Here is a 23,035-nt window from a genome sequence, read left to right as displayed (position 1 = left end):
AAATTATGCTCCCTCCAAGACTCATCTGGAGAACTCTTCACAGTGCAAAATTTATCTATATCAATCTCAAGATCATCCACGAAAAAAATAGAATACTTCTCGCCTGAAACAATGTGTCCTTCCCTTTCAAGAGTGTTGTCAATATCTTCATATTCCCCAAACTCTTTGTTGGAGTGATTTGATTGCCAAGTTAAGGCTTCTTCTATGTTATAGTGAGAATTAACTATCTTACTAGAAGATGCACTGTGATCACTCAAGGAATTCATACCTTCACGATCCTTACCAATCTTACACTCTACATCAAGGAAACTCATGTTTATCTCTCCTTTAGTATTCTCTTGTGAATCTCCTCTCAAAGATGATGAAGCCTTGTGTGAGTCACTCCCCAATGCTATCATTTTGTTCTTGTGACCTGAACCTGCATGTTTGTCCAACTCTTCATGAAGATTTTTGCATACCTCCTTTTTTCTTCCTTTTCTCTTAAGCTGCTGATTTGAATTTGTGGAGTCCAAATCATCATCATCCTCTTTTGGTACACCCATAAATTGTGCAAAGTACAAATGGTCACGTATCTTCTAAGGAAGAGTGCAATACATATGGTGGCTGCTCGTAATTACATCAATTGATATCATGGCATGAGGTCTCTTGCACTTGTAGATGAAGATGAAACCTTAGGACGTCCAAATTTCTTGAAAAGTGTCACTTTGAGTTGTCTTGTTCCTTTGAGGTACCACCCTCTTATGTCAACACAATTTCTTTTGGCACTTTCCAAAAGGTCCAACTTCCAAGGCTTTTCTAGGCCTTTTAGGACTTTCCCTGCCTTCTTCCCAAGGGTTTCACACTAGGCAATCCTATCCCACTTCATACAAGTGATGCTATCACACACCCTCACAAGGATACCTTCTTCAACTCCCAACCCTAGCATATCACGATCTTGGATTCTTCATGGATTTGGCTTGTGGCGAGTTCCCAACAAACTCCTTTGACATCCTACACAACCTCCTTGTACTTCTGTGAGGGGTTTGCATTCATTTCTCATCCCAATTGCCCAATGTCCTACTAGGAGACCTATTTGAATTAGCCCTCCAAACTCAGTTTTTCTACCTCTACTCCCAAGTAACCTAAACAAGGGTATGGGAAGATGGTAGATTTAGACACCTATTTGGCTCCTTCAACAATATCTCAAAATGGTATTTGGGTTTCTTTGGAAATTGGGTAGACCATAAAACCATAGTTACGGGACTTTGCGAGTCCGAGGCAGAGTTCACAATTCTGAGGCACTTCGGACTCGTTGAGTCCAGAGCTTAGGACTCCTCTTTTTAAAAAAAATAAATTTAAAACTAAATTTTAAATTTTTTATTGTTTAAATATTTTTACAGCAGCACACATAAAGTGAAAAGATTAAATAAAATAAAAGGTTTAGGGATTTTTTTTTTGCTTTGGAGCTGTAGCTGTGAGGTAATCTGCTCTTCAAGAATGTAGCCTCAATACTTTGCCAATACAGGCTCCTATTTTGATTTTTAGGGTACAAATAAAGAGGTCATATTATCATATTCAGGAAAAGTCATCCTAGAAGATTGTAGACATCACTATGTAAGCCAAAGTCTTGAAGAATGAATCTGCAGCATATTCAGCATATCAGAAGACACACGAGTCTCCCTTAGGCAAGCTGTGATATTTGTGAAGCTTCAATACATCACTCCAATATTCTTCAACTGGCTCGAATGATTCGTTTGTTGATGGTGATGCCCATATTCTTCAGCAAGGATGAGACTTCAAAAGGTATGGCACTTAAAACACCCACCCAGGCTTCATATTACCCAGTCTATCAATCTGGAAGCACTGCCTTTGAACATTGAAGGGTGAGCAACATCACTAACAAATATTACAATTGCAAAGCACATGTCTTCAGGTCTCACCCCAGCAATCATCTGCTCAATCAAATATGAAGAATTCAAATCCAGCTCAAACTAATGCATAGTTAACATTATCACATTTCCACAATCCACATAAATGATAGCATTCAGCAGTAAACAACAATGGTGAAGACACAAAAACTGGTACAAAGACATATATTAAACCATAAACAACGTTACTAACAAATAGTACAATTGCAAAGCGCACGTCTTCAGGTGTCACCCCAGTAATCATCTGGTCAATCAAATATGAAGAATTCAAATCCAGCTCAAACTAATGCATAGTTAACATTATCAGATTTCCACAATCCACATAAATGATAGCATTCAGCACTAAACAACAATGGTGAAAACACAAGAACTGGTACAAAGACGTATATTAAACCATAAGCAACATCGCTAACAAATAGTACAATTGCAAAGCACATGTCTTCAGGTCACACCCCAACAATCATCTGCTCAATCAAATGTGATGAATTCAAATCCAGCTCAAACTAATGCATAGTTAACATTATCAGATTTCCACAATCCACATAAATGATAGCATTTAGCACTAAACAACAATGGTGAAAATGCAAGAATTGGTACAAAGATGTATATTAAACCATAAGCCATATATATATTCCTCACACAAACACATAAAAATCACAGTTAGATAAAGAGTGTATACCCCAGTTGCTGCCTTGTTTCCTTCATGTAAACAGAAAATTCCAGATGTCTTACTCCTAAAGATTGAATGTAAAATGAAAAAGGTTGCAGGGTATGCCTGAAATTACCATGTTGAAAACATTTGATAGGCTCGAGAAATCAAATGCAAATAAAATTGTACTTCATAGATATAGTTGGAAGAAACCAATACATTAAAAATAGTAGCAGCAGATGAAAATTTGATCATGCACAGAATAGAAGCAGCAGATGAAAATCTGATCATGCACAAAATAGTAGTAGCATATGAAAATCTGATCATGCAAACAAGTTATAATTGGAAACATTTGATAGACTAAAGCAATCTGATCATGTTGAAAACATTTGATAAACTAAAGCAATCAAATGCAAATAAAATTATACTTCATAGATATAATTGGAAGAAACCAATACATTACAAATAGAAGCAGCATATGAAAATCTGATCATGCACAAAATAGTAGCAGCAAATGAGATTCTGATCATGCAAATAAGTTATAATAGGAAGAAATCAATACACTAAAATAGTAGCAGCAGATGAAAATCTGATCATGCACGTAATAGTTGAAGCTTCCACAATTGCAGAAGTGTGATAAAGTCAAATGGAAACACAAACTAAACATGGAATGTCATGCTGGGAAATCACTGCAATCCTTCAAATTTATGTCGGACATACTCTTCTTTCTCCTCTGGACTCATCTCTAAGAACCCCTAGGCTTTTGTAGGTTCTAAAGTAAAAGTGTCATAAGCCACAATCATAGTTTGTTGACGAAGTTCAGGTATGGCCTTGAGGGCTGCAAATGCAACTGATATATCTTGCTTCGTTTCTCCTTTATCAACTTTTACTAGTTGAGACTCCCTCATGCCTTCCCGTATATCTTGTATGCTTTCACATATCACATCTAAAGAAGAAGCCATGCTTGCCTTCCTCTTCCTTGTCCTCCTTGATGATGGTGTGGAAGCATTTTGTCTAACATATGTACTAGAATCATTTGTCCCAAGGAACCCTTCATCGAATTCGGAAGTGCCATCCATAGGCGTAGTGAAGCCTCCATCATCGTCAAGATCAACCGCTTCATCAAAAAGGTGCCCATCTTCGTTCTTTTGGGCCATTGCAGCTGTAGTTCCATCAGCAATGTCATTCCAAACAATGATTGCTAAGTCATTGTAATAGAGGAATGGTTGCCTCTTGTACACCCTAGCATTCTTGAAATCCGTTTGCTACATGAAGGCAAAATTAAGGTATTAGATATTTATCTTTCATTAGTATTAATTAAGAGATATTTAACTTAACTTACAAAAATTGTATAGAGTACATTACCTTTAACAACTCTTCTCATACAACATCATCAGTGTCCACGCACTGAGTAGTCTCGTTCCATGCGAAGCCGCTCATATTTCTCAAGTCTTTTATCATTTGATAAGCTTGCTTCCATGTTTTCAATTTATTCTTGAAGTTGTCTCTTACAAGATTCATCTTCATATCCAAATTGAACCTCCTTTCAATGCTGGTCCAAGCTTCTTTCCGAAACCCCCCTTCTCCTTTTCTTCCTAATGTGACTTGCTCAAGGAGTATATCGAGCGATTTTCGCTCCATATCTTGAGTCCAAACAACTTTCACATTTCTAGGTGAGGAAGCAACAACAGTGACACAAACCCACTCATCAATGCTGGTCAAGAGATTGGTGAATGAGATTTTCAGCAATTGTTAGCTGGAAAACAATATTTTAGATGAGTAAACCAAGATGAAATCTTATGACAGGATATTGGAGTATTAGACTATGTTCTTTGAAGACCAAAATTATCAAAACAATGAAGAGGCAGAGCTGAGATATACAACCAAGGACTTTTTTCGGGGTGATGGAATTATCATTGATGTACAGAAGAAAACTGTTAATAATAATACAGAAAATTACAGAATAATACAGAAAATTACAGAATAATACAAAATAATATAGAATAATACTGACATCTGTATGGTTAACATATATCAAAGAATAATACTGATATCTGTATGGTTAACATCATAGTTTAAAAATTCGGTATCGGCAATATCTCGGCTGACCTAAAAATTGTGAAAATATCGGAATCGGCAAAAACTCGGCGAAGTATTCGGCAATAAATCGGCACTTTTATCGAACATTTGAAAATATACAATTTCTTAAAATATTCTTAAAAATGCATACATACACACTACATTTGTACAACATATAATGATTTGAGATATCTACCATATATGAAGCAAAGTTCTGAGTTAAACAATAATTCATAATTTCATAGCAATTAAAACTTAATAGATTAACATCGTAATAGAATCATAAACCGAAAAACAAGTATAACTGTATAACATCAAAATATAGATAAGTTCAATACATATAGCAATCAAACTCCATGAAAGTTTGAAATAACAACTTCTGAATACATATTAAGTTCAAGTTTTAGTATCAATGAAAACTAAAAGTAGCAATCATAAATTGCGTCTACGAGTAAAACTCAAAAAAGATCGCTGCTGCTGGTTGAGTGGTGTTGAAGTAGTTGCCGTAGCAACATCCTCAACAGGGGCCCTAGTAGATGCCTCATGCTCCACAGAAGCCTCTGATGGATGGCCAAGCTCAGGTTCCACCTCACGTGCTGCTACATCTGCATCCCAGTCATCTGCCTCCATCTCAAACTCAGCTAGCTGCTCATCTGTCAATAAAGGTTCGCCCACATCCTCATCTGCACCCTCACCATCAGGAGGAGCAATCCAATCTGCTGAATATGGATCAATGTCATCCAAGTCTAGTGCTGCACATGAAGTTTTCCCTTTCACCTTCTTCTCGTGCAAGAGAAGTTTGTACTTCACATAGACCAAGTCATTTAGGCGTTTTTGAGTCAACCTATTACGTTTCTTTGTGTGTATGTTTTGAAAAGTACTCCAATTTCTCTCGTAGCCAGAAGCACTACAAGGCTGCGATAAAATTCGGATGGCAAGCTGTCGAAGATTAGGCGTTGTGGCACCATAATCTTCCCACCACAGATCTGCAAGGTTTAAAAAAATCATTTATGATGCGGTAAAACTTCCAATAAACTTCACAAGCAAAATAAATGGTATGATAAAAGTAAACGCAAGTTCTTTTTTACCTGGTTGCAAGGTGTATCTCCTACGCTTGCAATCAGGAGAAGAGAATAATGGCCCCTCTTCCCTTTTGTAGCTCTGCAACTCATCAAGTATGATGTCTCGGAGGTCCGTATCAACAACCAATCTTCGAATACATGTGTCCAAGCCAATTTGAACCTCTGCATCTGCTTTAAAAGTGTCGGAGAAATAGTACTTGGGGTTCAAGTAGTAGGCAGCTGCATGAATGTGTTGGTGGAGTTGTCGGTTCCACCTACGATCAATGATGTTCCATATGGGTCTATATTTTGTCTCATTTGACCTATACAAGTGCTGAATGGCCTCTTTTGCGCTATCCATAGCCTCATATAGAAACCCCATGGGGTTTTTATCCCCATCCACAATTCGCAGAACCTTCACCAACGGCTTTGATACCTAGACATAATAAAACATACAAAATCAGCCAATGAAAATATTTCAAAATTAAATTCTAATCATCAATTAAGATTTGAAAACTTACTTTGAGGGTCTCCTCCATTAGCTTTTCAAAGCTACCATCAAACACAATCCTCACAATCTTCTCTGCTTCAGGCTTCTTGGCATAAGGACTCTCCAACCATTTCTTATCAAGAAACATGCGCCTAGGGTCTAACAATGTCTCTGATATGCTTTGCAAATTTAGAAAATTAGTAGCAAAGCGTGTGACCCCTGCTCGTACAAGATCCTTACCACTAGTGTGCTTTCTCATAAGACTCAAGACCCATGTATGATTGTAGATGTACTTCGCAATATTCCTGCCATCTTCAACCACCTTCTCCACCCAGCTCAATTTCCCTAGATCCTCAAGAAGCAAGTTGAGACAATGGGCAGCACAAGGGCTCCAAAACAATGTGGGATGTCTCTCCATCAGAAGTCTACCGGCTGCCACATATGCAACTGCATTATCAGTCACAATTTGGATGACATTAGCCACTCCCACTTCTATTACCACCTCCTCCAACATGTTACACAAATTTTCAGCATTTTTCACTTGATTAGAGGCATCAACTGATTTTAGAAATACCAACTGCCCCCCTGAAGCAACTAGAAAGTTGATGAGCGTCCTATTCCTGCCATCAGTCCACCCATTAGAGATAATAGTGCAACCTTTATGTTCCCAAACTCTTCTTTGCTCTTCCACAAGTTGATGAATGTTTCTTACTTCGTCATCTAACAACGGCCCACTCACCTCATAGGGAGTTGAGGACTTGAACCCCTTACCAGACAAAGAAATGGAAGTTACCACTTGATCCCAATATGGACTGCATAAAGCATTGAAGGAAAGATCATTCTGGACCCAAAATCTCATGATTGCCACTTTTGTCTTTTCGTGCATCTCTTTGTTCCATGCAGTACCTAGTAAGCCGGGTTGAGCACCAGGAGTGTTACGTGGAACCCAAAAATCTGCTAAAGACCCACTCACACTTTCCGATCCTCGTATCCGAGGCCCAATAGAAGAAGAACTTTCTCCACCTGTTTGTGATCTTGTAGAACTAAAAGTCCCCATTGGGGCTGCCATGGCCTCGAATATCCTCTTTTTTGCTGCCTTACTTTGTGCATATTTTTGAAGGCTTGCCATAGCCTCTCTTGTAGCCTCTTCTGGACACTCTAGACACGGTGTAATATCATTGCATGGAATTTTTGCAAGATGATATTTCAATCGGCTTATACCTGAAGTCATGCATTTAAAGCAATGGATACACTAGATATCTCCTTTGTTTGCTCCTGGGATACTATGTTTCCATAAAGGTTCCTTTGCTCTGCCACCACCAGTCATCCTGTTTCAGTGACACACACAAGTCCACTGTACAAAAACGAAAAATCAGATCAATCAATAAAGATAGAAGCAGTGGCACATAACAGATAGAGTTAACTAGCACACGAGTTATGCACTTTAGATAGAAAACAAAACAAACATAGAGTCAAAGATTCAAAATACAAAACAAACATAGAATGATTTAGAGCTTCAGATACCTACTGGTTTCCCACTTTCCCTCGATTAAAATTATTAGTCAGGTTCTTACAAGGTGACAATTTAATGTTTTTTTGTTTCAAGACAAACTTTCTAGAGATTCTTCACCTATGGAAAACTCCATAGGAGATTTAGATAACCCTGGTATAATATGCAGCTATTCTAAATTTCTAACTAGCATTCCATTTCCTAGTTTCAAGTTTCAACTATTATACTATTACTTCCCCAACTGATAAGAGAGTATCTTTGAGTCTTTGACCTTTCCTAAGCTAATCAAACATCTTTCTATTTAATTTGAGGTTCATTTCTTGTCAATATAACCTGAACAAGTCAAAAAAATAACAGACACACAATTCCAATTAAATGTCATTCTCCATAGGTTGGCATGAACCTTCCTCAATATACCTGTAACAGTTCTAAAGGCTAATGGTGCTAGAGTGATTGTCCACTGCCTGATGTAGTTCCACTGGTTCACAATCCTCTGGCCACAGTAGGACCTTATTAATGTCAATAATGGAAATCATAATTCAATTTTCTGGCAACAAGAACATGCCATTCAAGATGGAACAATTTAAAGAATGTTAAACAATCCTGATACTAACTTTATTTCCTTCCACAATCTATAATGGTAAAAGAATAGTAATCGGGACTAGGAGAATGATCTGAATTTTAATAATGAAGATGGAATTGAATGATAATTGTAATACATGTTGACAATTTGTTTCTCAACTCTTAATGGTGGTACAATATAATATATTTTCTTCCTAATTCCTCAGGAAAGTGCATGTTGATGTTACTAATGTGTCTCCGAACTCCTGAACCTAAATGGTGAAAATATCACAGCACAATAACTTAAGTGATAATTCTTCTACATGGGAAAATCATCAAGTCACAACACCTCAGGTTTCAACCCACCTCCGTAGAGCACATCATCAGATCGTTGTAATTCGGATCAGTATGCTTTTGCATGTAAAAATTATAATTTACATTGCCAAGGCATACTAGTGTAAGGATGAGTATCAAGATATACCAAATTACCAATAATATGAAATGCTACTGATATCATACTGATATCAGAATCAAGATATACCAATAATAGGATCAGTATATCTTATTTATATCTTGGTATATCAGTATACTAGTGTAAAGCAAAACTTGATTCTTAGGGCGATATCTTCTACTACTGCAATCACATACGTTGGAAATCCGAAATAGCATGTACCAAAATTAAAATCAGCTATGAGAATTTTTTTAGATAGAATCAGATAGAAAATTGTACATTGAAATCACAGTCCAAATTCCAAATCGCACTCCAAATCGAGTCCAAACTTGAAATCGCAGGTCACCGTCAAATGTTGTTCAAATCGCACTGAAAGTCGCAGGTGAAGGTTAGGGTTTACCGCGGGAGAGATCGTAGTTGAAAAGGCATTTTAATGAGCCCGAAAAACCCTAAAACGGAGTCACGACATGGCGAAAAAGTCGACGACTTCATGCGTTGACTGTGGCGACCGATTTTCGCTAGAAAAACCCGCGATTTTATGCGGTATCATGTGTTTTACTCGCGGCGATATTAATCCATTATCCGCCGACGATTTTTTGCTCGTTTTTAACGGCTCTGCAAATAACACGCGAGAACTCGCGATTTCGGCGATTTATCTGCGTTTTTTTAAACTATGGTTAACATACATCAAAGAATAATACAGACATCCCCTTCAAACATACATCAAATTTCCATATACAGATTGTTGCCTCTACTTTTCACCCTGTAACCATTTTGCAAAAGTGGAAAATTTTGTGTCTCAGTTAAGCCTAAGTTTGTCTAGGTCTAGTTTTAATTCCTCTTAGGTGAAAAGAGTCTCCATTGGATTTTTCATCTTTCCCTTCTCTCACATTTTATGGCTGGGTGGTTTTCCTTGATGTTGCGAGTTTACGGGTAGCTTAGTACCTAATTCAATGGGGATTCTTACAAGATGCAAAAGTTATTCACAAAGCTAGGCTTGTTCGCAGCTTATCATGTTTTTGATGAAAGAAGGAAGCTTGTGGAAAAATGAGTATCGCCTTCTCATTAGCGGGTTTTCTACCCATGAAGGCGATTTCCCGCAAAGAGCAACAAATGAGGCTCACAGATCGATGTAAGAAGATAATGAGCTATCTTATGGAAAATCCCTATTTTCACTACCATATTCTACCTTGGGAGACATTCAAGATTCATTATAACGCTTAGAATCATCTTATTCAGAAAACTCAAAACTAACTTGTCCTTGGTGGGCTTTTGACCCATGAAGTCCGTTTTCCGCCAAAGGTAGTTGTAAAGGAAAGAAACGAGAAAGTGAGCCCCCTTTCGACTTTTGCAGTCCTTTTAAGCCTTTCTAAACCCAAAGGAAATATTAACTCAAAAGACAAAGTTTAAAGGAAAGCCTGGATGGAAAAATGAGAATCGTCTTCTCCTTGGCGGGTTTTCAACTCATGAGAACGATTTTCTGCATTCAAGAGAAAATCAACTTTGTAAACGGATTGGGCCCACAAATTACACACAAAACATCTTAAGATGATAATGGAAACAATCTAACCATTGCGGAAAAGGTATACTGAGTGGAATTTAATTAGGCGGATATTTCCTTATGGGGTACTTTGTTCCTAATTCTTCGAAACTTAATGGGAAATAGAAAAGTAAGTATGAAAGAAAGGAAAGTTACCATTGGGCCAACGGAAACAGTGAAAAGACATTGAAATATCCGTTAGAGCTCCCACATTTACCGTTTCAAAGGATTTATCCTTTAATTCATTCGTGTGGTGCAAATCTTGAAGATCAATGGATGAATTGAGACTCCTATATAGATGAAAACATAATAGTTATTCAAACTACCGCCTTTTCTTGAACTGCTATTTTGTTAAATTGCACAACGCTTTCAAATAGTCTGTATTTGCGAATTCAATATCTTGTTCTTCATCTAGATTCGAAATTTCAATTTACTTCATTCTCAAATAGAATGGCAACCAAGTTTGTGGGTTTTGATGGGCTAAATGGAATTAAGTCCACATTGCAGAATTTCATGGATACTTCACTCCGTTTTTATGATATGCAAGATTTCCAAAGGAGGCTAAAGTCGGAGCCGATTCATCCCATAACTGAGAAGCTCCGAGGAAGTGGACTAGTAGAGGCAGCTGGTTTCCCGGTGGCAGTCCAAGCTCCAGAATTGATTTATGAATGCATAAATCACTACAATCTGGATACCAGACAAATTGTGTTACCTGATCATACAGTATTAATCTCCATTGATAGGCAAACTGTGGTGAATTGCCTCCGAGTTCCAGAACAGGAGGAGTGTTCAGACTTGACAGTAGGAGCAGTCTTTGAGTTCTCCGCAAAGAAGATGGTGTGGAGGAAGGAAATTATGCAGTGCTGGTTTCAAAAGCCGCGGAGCGCCAAGAGTAAGGTCCCCAAAACTTTATTTGGTACTAATCTCAAACCTGAGATTGTAGATATTCTAGTTCTCCTGCATAAACTGAAAGGTGATGTAGAAGCTCTAAAATTTGTTGAACAGTATTTCTTTTTGGTACAAGTTATTTGTTCAGATACGCAATATATTGATTGGGCTCATGAGGTAAGTGAAAATATTTCCAATGCTCTCAGCGCTATGAAGTTTTACAACACTTTCTATATGTCTTCCTTTCTAATTTACATGCTAGCATCTCTACAGTTATGGCCGGGCCTTCCAAGAATAGAAAACTTCCCTGATGATGTGAAGTGTTATGAGTTCTATCCATGTTTGCAATTGCAAAATAGTTATGCAGAGTATGTCAAAGTTAATGATGCATTCACAATGAGAATTTGCAGGGAACTCCAAGGATGCTTGGAGAGGAGATTTAGTCCGGAGGCAATGGTAGCTATTAGTCAATTTGGAAGCTATTTTATCCAGTTCTCATCTTTCTCATATTTGCGTCTTGCAACTTTCGATGGATTCCCCTTGAAGCTGCCCAGGTATTCGAACTACATGATTGTGCTGATAGAGATCGTGAGGTAGGCAGTCCAGGTGAATGTGCTAAGCGGAAGCTTGAAGAAGAAGGGATATGAGTTCCCTATGAAAGTAGGAGCTTACAGTTGCGAGTCCCGCTCTGATGCAAAGAATATGCTCGAAGTGTTCGAGATGAAATACAAATTGGAAATGTATGAGGTCTTGAGACCTATGTTTGATCCAAATGGATATGCTAGGGATGTGTTGCAGATTGGGAGTGTGATCAAACACATTACCACTATTGAAGACTATTGGGCGGATTGTAAAGATGAATTTGAAAGTCGAGATCGTGCTTTCACCAGGCTCGTAGTGGAGCAAATAAAAACATATAATATTAATCATAATGTTGAATGGGGACAAATGTTTACCGTATGGGGTAAATAGATTAATGCATACAGACAATAAACAAGAACAGGTAACAGCAGTACTCCTTTTATTATTCACATATATGCCAAAGAGATTACATAGTGCTTACAATGATGATTACAACTATGATCCAAAGTTGTACATATACCTTACTGAAGAACCTTTTCGAAGGGGCCCGTCGGCTACATAAAAATTACCGACTACATGCTAATCTACCCGTCAGCTGTTTTATAATTTTACCGATAACAGAAGGATTGGAGGATGATGGGCAATATATGTATAGTAATACATATCTGACTAAGTTAAGAAACACTCCTATCAGTTCGGAGCCTTATGAGGATGCTGAGGAAGATTTAGACACTATGATGGCCCGAATCATCAAAAGAATTGGGAAGTGGGTCGAATGGACAACCAAAAGAAGCCGGAGTAAGGGCACAGCCACTCAAGCTTCTCCAGCAACTACAACTCCCTCTTCCTCCCAGAGTGCTACACCAGGCGTAACACTAGCTATCACTCAAGGACTGACTCAACCTTCAGGAGGAGGTGACTAGCCTCTAGACAAGAGCATTCCCATAGCTAAGACGTGTCATGATGGATCCCTCCCGATTATTGGAACCCAAACTGATGCTGAGGAGAAGAATGCGAAGGAGCCAAAGGATAGTGTTGTTACCTTAGTTCCCTCTCCTCATGTTACACCAGTTCCCTCTCCTCATGTTACACCAGTCCCCTCTCCTCATCATAGCCCAGTTCTTCCAGTAAGTACTACACTTTTGCAACCAAGTGGCTCCCCAATACAGATAGTAGATTTGGGAGATGGAAAGAGCAGTAGCAGTGAATCTACTGAATTTGATGAGGCAATGAAGAGAATCTCAGAGGTGGAGAAAGGCCAGAGCTCTTCCAAACTCATTTCTTAGGCCCCAAAGAATCCCTTCTCTTCAACTATGATGGCTATCACTCCAGTCAAGAAGAAGATGTTTAGCATAGATTCACTTGGGACGACCTTCAAGGTGATAGGCACTGATTCCTAGTTAGAGGATACTCTGGAGAGAAAGAGAAAAAGGAAAGATGAAAGCGCCCTTGCTAAGGATACCATATCCCTTGTAGTTCGTTCTGGATTTGCATTAACCAAGGTAAAGAAGCAGAAAACTTTGTCTATACTTGGGCAAGATCCAGAAACAGGGCACCTAACAATGGAGATAGCCAAGCCCAACAAAGAAGGAAGAATTGAAGATATGACTATTGATGATTTTACTCTGCACTCGATGGACCTTGGAGGGGCCAGACATGACACCAAGGTTGGCTTGTGGAAGTCAACCAATGAAGTAATTGAGGGACAATTGGAAAACCTGAAGTTGTCAATAGCTAGGATGAAGGCTGAGATAGAAGAGTTGAACAGATTCATCAGAAAATTGGTCACTCCATTGGCAACTATCTCCGGAGTATCAATAACAAGAAATCCTACTGCTGCCGAAGTTCAAGCCCTTATCTCTCAACTTTAGGAAGATAGGCACTTTGGCCAAATTGGTAAAGACTGGATTGGGAAGCTCAAATTAGAGGGAGTTGCTATTATAGAACAAATTGGCAATGTTATCTTAAGATTAGAAACAGAGAAGGATAACATCTTAGCAAATAGCAGTACTCTGGCCGGAGAAAGAGCGAAGAGCGACGATTGTATCTCTCTTCTGAAGATGATCATTCAAATGAAGGCAAAGGAAGCCTTTGAAGCAAAAATCTTGCCAAAGGGAGAGGAACCTCTATTTAAATGGCTTCAGAGCATGCAGTTCAAGTCAGAGATGATCTTATTAGCAAAAAAAGGACTTAAGGAAATAGAGGATAAAGTGAACAAGACTCAAGACAGAGGATTTGAACTCATGAGGGGACTACATATAGATTCATAGACTAGAGGCCAAGGGAAAGCACTCATTGGGGTAAATGTCATGAAGGAGAATTTCTCCAAATTTTTAGATAGTCTAACTGATGTATCTTCCAATAATCAAAACAGAGTTGCGGAACTCCAGAAACTCAACGAATGCATACACGTGGCCATGAAGGAATTGCCAAATCAATTGAATGCTGTGAAGGAGTTGGGCAGGGAACATTCTAAGTGGCTTTTGAGATACACCAACATACACGTGCCTAGGCATGAAGAGCTAATCCCAATCATAGTTGCCACTAAGGCCTATAGAACAAAAGTAGAAAAGGGGAAGAAGACGAAGTGATTCACATTCCGCCCTCTTTTCACTTTCTTATGTAATTATTGCAATATGACAAACTGGTTTCTTGCCATTTGTCATTCTTTGAGGAGATGAACTGATTGAACTTCTATTGTAACGGTCATCTCAGAATCCTATATGTATGAAATTAAAAGATTAATAAAAGGCCGGCAAATTTTTGGTATGAAGTACTTGATGTTGCAGAGTCAATTGAATGGTATTTTGTATCAACTATTTTCTGTTCCATTTTTGTTAGTTGTAGTTACATGTTTTCTCTTTTGTCTGGATTGAAGCAAGGAAAGAATGGAGTTTCATTCCCTTGTTTCAAGGCAGTGGACGGATGTGATAAGTAGTGTCATTGCATGTTCAAAGAGGAATCCCTTAAATGTTTTTCCATTTTAGTTAACATCTTCTTCTGTGTAGTTCAGATCCTAGTTAATTCAGTTCAGTATTAGTTGTTATGCTATTAATCTTTGTGAGCTCATAAGATGTGTGGGTTCATAAACTTAATCAATTCCTGATAAATCTTTTTCTGCGTGAGTTAGATCCTGTTTAGGTCTGGCTCAGTTTTACCTCTTCTGTTCTCAGGTCAAGAACACACCCCCATATTAGTTTAGGAATAAAACATAATTCATTGCAAATCCACCATAGGGAGCTGTACCTATTAATTCAGAGAAAGGCCAATCTATCTAGAAGTGGCTTTTCAACTGCTTGTAATCAGATATTGTTCTTAATTTGGGCATTCAAGAGTCATAATAAAAAAAGAACAAATCTGTTTATCAACACAGATGACAATATAGATGACAATCTATTGTTCTAGAATTGAAATATAACAAAATTTATTGAGAAGATAGTACAACACGCTTACATCCCCTTCAAACATGCATCAAACTTAGATAATACAAATAAAAAACTACTCATATCAAATCTTCATATAAATATTTCTTAAACACAACAAATGTCAAGGTAATTTAAGCAGATCCATATTGTATGTCATAGTAAATTTCCCTGCCTCTATTTAAGTGCAAATAAATGTTCATGTTTTGTGGTACAATTAAGTGCGAGAGTTGTAGTCGTCCCACATCCTTCGAGCTATTTCATCTCGAAATTTTGTCTAGTCATCTCTATCTCGTTGATTCATCCCATAAGTCTCAAGAATTGACACATTTATCGGAGCACGACCATCATTGTCTTCTAATTCCACTTTGGATGGAACACCCTCCTCCATCGTAATGAAATTGTATAGTATGGTGCATGCTAATACAATCTTTGTTTGGGTCATGATATTATAGGTTGTCGCATGCTTAAGGATAGGAAATCGTTGCTTCAAAATACCAAATGTACGCTCTATTACATTCTTAAGAGAGGAGTGTTGATGGTTAAATAACTCTTGAGGACAGCTGATTGGGTTCGCTCTACAAAAATCTTTTAGGTGGTAACGAGTACAACAATATGGAGCAAGAAACCTAGGTACATTTGGGTATCTGACATCAAATTAAAAAAATTTTCCTACGCAAATAGAAAAAACATTATAGTCAAAATATATCATAGAAGTTTAGATATCAAACAATCATATAAAATATGAATTAATATACCAGGAGGAACCACAAGTGGATCTTCTCTAGAGAGAGCCGAAGAAGCACCCGACTATCTGCAGTAGACCCTTCCCAACCAGCAAGAATGTATTGAAACTTATAGTCAAATGAACAAACACCTAATTTTGTGACAAGTTGCCTTTTTCTATCATGATATTTTGCTTGGTTTTCCACTTCAATAGTAACTGGCACATGGGGGTTCCATCAAGTGCACCAGTACAATCCTGTAAAAATAAATAGTATTAGCCAATACATATTAATATTATTGATAATATAGCAAAGAAATACATGTCATTATGATGTTTACCTTGAAGAATGGATCAAAATGGTCCTTCCCTGTGATTGCTAGAGGAGTGTTTGGAGTAGGTTGTAAAAGATAATCTTTATGTAATGCTAAGATAGCCTTCAAGACATTGTGGAAGTATCGACTCACTGTCTCTCCCGAGTGACCAAAGTTATGGCCAATCTTACGATTCCTTAATTTGTGGCCAAGTGTATGCAAGAACATCACAAGTTGTTCTTCTAATATTATGTTCACTGTATCTTGAATGCTCCCTTTTTCTCTTAGAATTTCAGCCAAGTGAAAGAAGGCTACTCTAGTCATGTGTATTTGGTCATGGCAATCTGTGTGATTAGAATGGATAATACGCTTATAATAAGGACATGCGGCTCTTCTTTGCTTACGCCCTTGTCTTCTACCTTCTTTGTAAGATGCTACTATGTATACAACAAGGGTGGCAAGCAAAACAACAAGCAAGCGCATGACTTTCAACTTCCTAACATTGGCTCCTTGAACTTCAGCATCATCAATAGGATCCATAAAATACCTAGAATCACAATATGGACTACATATTTCAGAAATATACAACACAAACAGAGAAAGATTATGACAGTAAGGAAGCATAACTTCTTCTCACAACATCCAACATCCACTATAACTTATTCTCTCATGGACACCAAAAATAATGATAATATATGAAACAACAATAATATGAACTTTCTACTATAAGTGAATCTTTTAATTGGGTTTCTTACAAATTGCAGCTACTGATCAAAGGTGCATGATGAAGTAATGCAAGGTTGGATAGGTTAATATCTATAATGATACCATGGCATGTGGGAGGTACAACACTTGAGAGAATCGAGTTGAATAGGACAGCCATAATCAAGTTATTGGTGACAGCTTTGACTGTAGCTTTGCATTTCAAGGTTACAAAGAAAATCTTCAAGGTGAAAGACGATTACATAGAGTTTTGTTCCACTACAACATACTAGATTCAATTAATGAGATTATAGGAATGACACAAGTTGGAGAGACAAAAATTGACATGAAGCTGCTCCCTATGGATAAAGATATCGTACCTATTACCTTCCTGTTTGGGCTCTTTCACTGTTCCCTTGCATGGACTGTAGACAAAGAGTGCACCTTTAAGCTTAAAAAAAAATTTCAATCTTTCGCAAACTGTGCCATCCTCTTGTAGGCCTGCCCATGATCAGCTCTACAAAGCCATTGACTTATACCTCAAGGTAAGGTTTGCTACATTTTCTTTAAGTTGATATTTTAGTTTTACCTAATGTTCTTTGATGAAGCTAGATAATGATAAACCATTGTAGCAATCATAGTCATGGTCTCTATGTAATTCCTGACTCTAATTAACATCAAATGATGCCGTGTGAATGCTAGTGCACTAGTGACCAAAGAATTCCGTAGGGAACACAGTTGCAAGTTATTCCAATACTTTATAAGGAAGCTAAAGAGGGTTGGTTCTGAATGTTGATGCAATTTATCCCAATACTTTGCCAATACAGGCTCCTATTAGGATTTCCAGGGTACAAATAAAGAGGTCATATTATCATATTCAAGAAAAGTCATCCTAGAAGATCATAGACATCACTATGAAAGCCAAAGTCTTGAAGAATGAATGTGCAGCATATTCACTTTGGTTATCATGTAATGAGACAACAAAACTTGTCATTGTCTCACTTGCTCCTCTGTACTCACCTTGTTCACATAACCAAGGTACAATCTAGTTGATCCATTTTATTATATTCTTTATAGGAATACAATTTATTCTTCTTGTATTTTCTCTTGCTATTATGCTTTCCATTCGGCTTCTAGATCTTGCATGGCTATCTCGACCATATCTTACAGTGTACCATAGCCCATTGAGTGCCTTAGGTTTGCAATTAGAGAGAATTTTGGTGCAATTTTGGAGTTTTGCAGTTCGTAGCTTTCTATTGCTGATCAAAATCAGAGCTTGTTGGGCCAAATTTGAGCCCACCATTGGGTCAGAAGGTTGTTTTCAGTCAACATCACCTTTTATCTCATCCAAGTCAGACATTGGAGGTCAAGTCTACATCTCGTTGAAGTATGGATGTGGGGACAAGACCTAGGAGCGATCTGCAATTACTGAGCATTTTGAGCCAAAACAGACCTTGTGATCGTGCTTACAAGGCCCAAATCAGCTAAATGCTTGTTCATTTGTCCAAATCAAGCATTGTTACCCAAAGTTTGAAAAAAATCTTCCCCCGTCGGTGATACAAAAGTTAATTGAAAGGTGCAATTTTTGAATATTAAACTTTTTTCAGTTGAATTAGATTGCATTTTATTTTTTATAGAGTTTTTTTTTTAATTATAAAAAATCTAAAAAAATTCCTTGCATTGAGTGTAGTCCACACAGTGCACTATTGTATGGATGCTTTTTAAATTTTTTAAATTTGTTTAAATTATGTTAGAATACTTATCTAATAATTTTTTTAATTATTGATTTTTTTAAATATTGATTTTTTTAAAATAAAATGTTTTAATCAATTTTTATTAAAAATAGAACTTTATTTTCTTTACTAAATTTATAATCATGTTTTTCCTAAAATAAAAATACTTTTTGTTCTTTATTTTTTTAATAAATTTTTTTAATTGCAAAAATAAAACTAATATTTTTCTTTAATATTTTATTAATGTTTTGTTTATCATAAAATGTAAAATTTCTTACCTTTTTTTAATAATTTTTTTATAATAAAATTGTTTGTTAACTTTTAATAAGATTTTAAGAAACAATTTTTTTCAATCAACAACAAACCTTGGGAATAATTATTTTATTTGCATATGAAAGTTGTCTTGCAATGCCTTCCAACTAGTAGCCAGGGGGGCGAGGGAAGTTGTTTTGATTGAAGGACATCATCAGTAGTCATTTGTAGGGCATCCTTGGTGGCATCATAATCAATGTCCACATTGACATTGTTAAATCATGTTTTTTCCTCTTACATGAGCTTTGTTGCACACACAAATATAATTAATATGAAGTGCCATCCTTCTTTGTACTTTGTCATTGATGACATAAATGATGTAATCCTTCCAAATTTAGTAAATTAGGAACTCTTGTAACTCTTAGTGCCCGCCTTTAGTCAAGATCAAAATTTACCAATCTTCCATTTGTGATCATCCAGTTGATGATCCTGTTGGTGTCTCCATGCTTGATCATAATCATATATAAGTAGGTGATTCTTCAACCATTTTTCATCAATATTGGTACCTGGGTTTGTCACACTTTGACATTCTTGGTGCAATGTTGGATCTATTTCTTCTTATGGAGGAGTGTAAGTCATTTATCTTGAACCATCTTTATAGGAGATTCTGCATTGAGGGGGGGCTTCATGTTCTCATTTCTCTCTTATTGAGGGGGGGGGGGGGGGGGGGGGGGGGCGTGGGTGCTATTTCCTAACATGAGGTTTTGTTCTTTTCATACCGTTTAAAGCATCTTGTGGTTTCATCTCTCTTTTAAAGGGGAGTTTTCTCCCTCATGGTTTTCTCCCTTTCTCCGTTTGTGAGAGATTGCAGCAGGAAACCATCTTGCATTGTTATTTTTTATACTTTCTCCTTAAGTTGCATTTTAGGGGGGTGTTGGTGTAATTATGTTGTTTTACCTTTGGTTATTTCTCACCTAGGTCCCGATTACACTTTACATTTTCTTACATAGGGAATTCCATAGTAGTTGGAGCATTTCCACTTTAGGTGGACTTATCATGTTATTATTTTATTATATCCACTTATAGCAGATAGACTTTTCCTCTTTGGAGGGTACCACCATTACTGGACATTTGACTCCATCTTTAATGGGTGATCCACCTTTTGTAATGTAATCACACTATCACCGATCCACTTTCTGTGGGGTGATCACTTTTCATGTTGGTTACGTTGTAATGAGACAATAACACTTGTCATTGTCTCATTCACTCCTTTGTACTCACCTTGCCTATATAACCAAGAAGTCTCCTATGTAATGATCATCCATACAATCCAGTTGATTCACTGCATTGCATTCTTGATAGGAATACAACTATTCCTATTATATTCATTCTCTCTTGCTATTGTGCTTTTCATTTTCCTTTTAGACCTTGGGTGTCTATCTCCATAGCCAAATCTTACAAGAGGCTTACAAACCATAGATGTGTACTTGTAGAAGTTTGGAGAACACCTTAAGAGTTTGAAAAGAATTTTGAAGTATCATTGCTATCCATATTGCTAACTGATCTCACTACCATCTATTGTGCTCTCTAATATATTTGAAGTCTCCTTTCCCTTATTAGTTAGCCCATGGGAACTCAAAAATAGGCTAACTGTCACCAAACTTAGCAGGCCTTGAATGGGGACATCACGTTGTATCTCTTAGAGGTTTTTTATCTTGGTACCAACCATAAGGTCTTTGTAACACCTTTACCTTGAATCTTGAATGCCTTATTCTTCATTGGGATTCCCTCTGTGGACTTCCTCCGTTCCACATTCCTTCTTGGGATATTCTTAGTCAACCTTGACCCTTGAGATTTTGATCATAGGTATATGGCATGAGTTACCTCTGACATTCAAAGTCTAAGATTCTTGCCCATTTTTCACTTGTTTTCTTGCAAGTCACTAGAATTGGAAAGCCATGCAGTTGCTGGAAAAGGAACTGACAAGCTAGAAAAGGCACTCATAGTTGACAACGACTTTTTCATTCTTTATGTAGGGTGAAGTGGTGTTTTGATGCATACTTAAGCAATTTCAAAGGTTGCTTGCTAGTAGTAGTTAGGGGTTTCACTTATTTGTCCTGTACCTTCTAGAGTACCCAAAAGTGCTCGTCTTCAACCAAGTCTCAAAGATTCAATGTCCTATGGTGCCATGGCCATGCCAAAGTTAGGTAGTGGCTAAATAACAAACCTAAACCTAAACTATATAAAGGTGATTTGAAAAAAAAACTAAGTGTCTTCCTTGGTAAGATACACGTTTTAGTTTTCTGTTTAGACCTTGCCCCAATTTTATTATACCAGATCAAATCTTGTAAGGACCAGATCCACACACCGTCATGAAGACAGATTTTCATGGCATGATTTTGATTCTGGTTGGCATGTTCATCAAACTCGTAGATTATATTGTTAAGCAGGATGCAGCTTGTTAATAGATTTTTTTCGCATGTTCTATCAACTGTGTTTTTCATGCCCTAATTCCAGACTATGTAAGGGCATTTGTTATACATTGTAACCAATTGGGGATTTTGCATCTATTTTGAAAAAGTTATTCCAGTGGAGTGGCCTTTCATGTATAACTTCTGTGTATGTCATTTTGTATAAGATCTCTATTGTGAAAATCTTTCAGACTGGTACATGAAATTTGAAAATTATTTATGGATATTAGGTAGAGATTGTATTTCTAGGTATAAACGCATTTGAGAGTTTGAGCTCTGCAAGACAGAGCCAGTAAATCAAATCCTTACCGAAGTGTCCATTTAGGGTAGATTTTGTGTTGTAAAAGTAAGAACTAGTCTCATAGTAGGAGGATGACCACCGCACCATTATAAATCAAGTGAAATCATTTTATACCTTTTGTTTATTTTCTTTTTTTAGATGTACCATTATTCACAACCCATTGTAGTAAATCTTTGTTAAAATTACTGTGAGCCGTCAACTTTTAAATTCTTGGAGTACTGTGAATAGTGTAACTTTGCAAGGTTGATTGTGTGGTAAGAAATTGCTGTTGGATATATTTGAAGAAATTTCTGACCATATTTATCTTCAGTTGCATGATGAACTTGTCTCCCTATAGGAATAGATATCTGAATCAAATGTACCAATCCTTAACACAGAACATCAACCACAGCTAAAGCATATGGTCATATTTTGTGAGGCTTTCATTTTGAGCTTTATTTTTTTAACCTTTACAGATCTTTGTGATCATCTTCCTGAGCTTGGCATGACTCAAAGTGCATAAAAGGTCTATAACCTTCTCCGTCATTGGCTTTTTCAACCTTTAAATTGAGGATAGGTATTTTCCTGTATGACAAATTTGGTCACCTTATCTGTATTAAAGTAGGAATCTTTAGGGTTAGGGGTTAGTGCAGAAAAGAACACCAATATGGACTTTATCTTTTTCTTCCTTAGCATGGGTTCCTTCACTTCATGTTAATTTTTGGATCTCTCCTATCCCTTGAGATTTACTGGGCAGTCCTGCTGTCACTATGCAAATTGTACTTTTTGTTCAACCTTTGTCTAATTTAAATATCACTTTAAATTTAGTATTTCAATGTATTCAACTTTGACATTCCTGAATTCTCTAAATAACTTTCTTTGCAGAGCTGATATATGGTCCTTTGGGATAACTGCACTAGAACTTGCCCATGGTCATGCTCCATTTTCCAAATATCCCCCCATGAAGGTAAAACGTGTCCTCTTTCAAAAATATAGTCTGTCAGATTTAACTGTAAGGACTCATTTATGTAATAGTTTGCTCTTTTTTAAAATAATTTGGGTAGGGTCTATGATGCAGGTTTTGCTTATGACCTTGCAGAATGCACCACCAGGGTTTGACTATGAAAGGGATAAGAGATTTTCAAAGGTGAATTGAATCATATGTTTTTTCCCGCTATATATTAAGGCATTCTGTATCTTACCATATTTTCTACTATAACCCGTTGGTTTATTGTTATATTAGTCTTTCAAGGAAATGGTGGCTATGTGCTTAGTAAAGGATCCAACAAAGAGACCTTCAGCAGCAAAGCTTATAAAACATCGCTTCTTCAAGCATGCCCGTTCAAGTGACTACATAGAGCGAATGGTGTTGGATGGTTTGCCTCCACTTGGTGAACGTCTTAAGAACTTGAAGGTCAG

General features: G+C 37.1%; 2 protein-coding genes across 7 annotated transcripts in view; one reads left to right on the top strand and one right to left on the bottom strand.

Annotated features, from left to right (window-relative positions):
• Nucleotides 1-23,035, top strand: part of LOC149568649 (uncharacterized) — a 240,319-nt gene that overhangs the window by 55,054 nt on the left and 162,230 nt on the right. For all 6 annotated transcript variants that reach the window (XR_016362597.1, XR_016362596.1, XM_089821524.1 and 3 more), the window contains exons 7-9: nt 22,502-22,583; nt 22,695-22,763; nt 22,860-23,030. Coding sequence is in view for 4 of the 6 variants with exons in the window: in XM_089821524.1 (XP_089677650.1) it covers nt 22,502-22,583; nt 22,695-22,763; nt 22,860-23,030 (322 nt within the window). In the remaining 2 variants the exon portion in view is untranslated. The remainder of the gene's footprint in view (nt 1-22,501; nt 22,584-22,694; nt 22,764-22,859; nt 23,031-23,035) is intronic.
• Nucleotides 5,541-8,034, bottom strand: LOC149568650 (uncharacterized). The gene is made up of 2 exons (XM_089821528.1): nt 6,218-8,034; nt 5,541-6,132 (listed from the first exon to the last, which is right to left on the bottom strand). Exons 1-2 carry the CDS (start codon nt 7,415-7,417, stop codon nt 5,644-5,646), a joined length of 1,689 nt encoding a protein of 562 aa, XP_089677654.1. The 5' UTR covers nt 7,418-8,034; the 3' UTR covers nt 5,541-5,643.

This window comes from Cupressus sempervirens, chromosome 3, assembly GCF_028749045.1.
Source record: "Cupressus sempervirens isolate cs-2001-9-10 chromosome 3, ASM2874904v1, whole genome shotgun sequence".
Classification (NCBI taxonomy): Eukaryota; Viridiplantae; Streptophyta; class Pinopsida; order Cupressales; family Cupressaceae; genus Cupressus; species Cupressus sempervirens.
The sequence above is the reverse complement of the archived record's forward strand: the minus strand, read 5'-3'. Positions and strand labels throughout refer to the sequence as shown.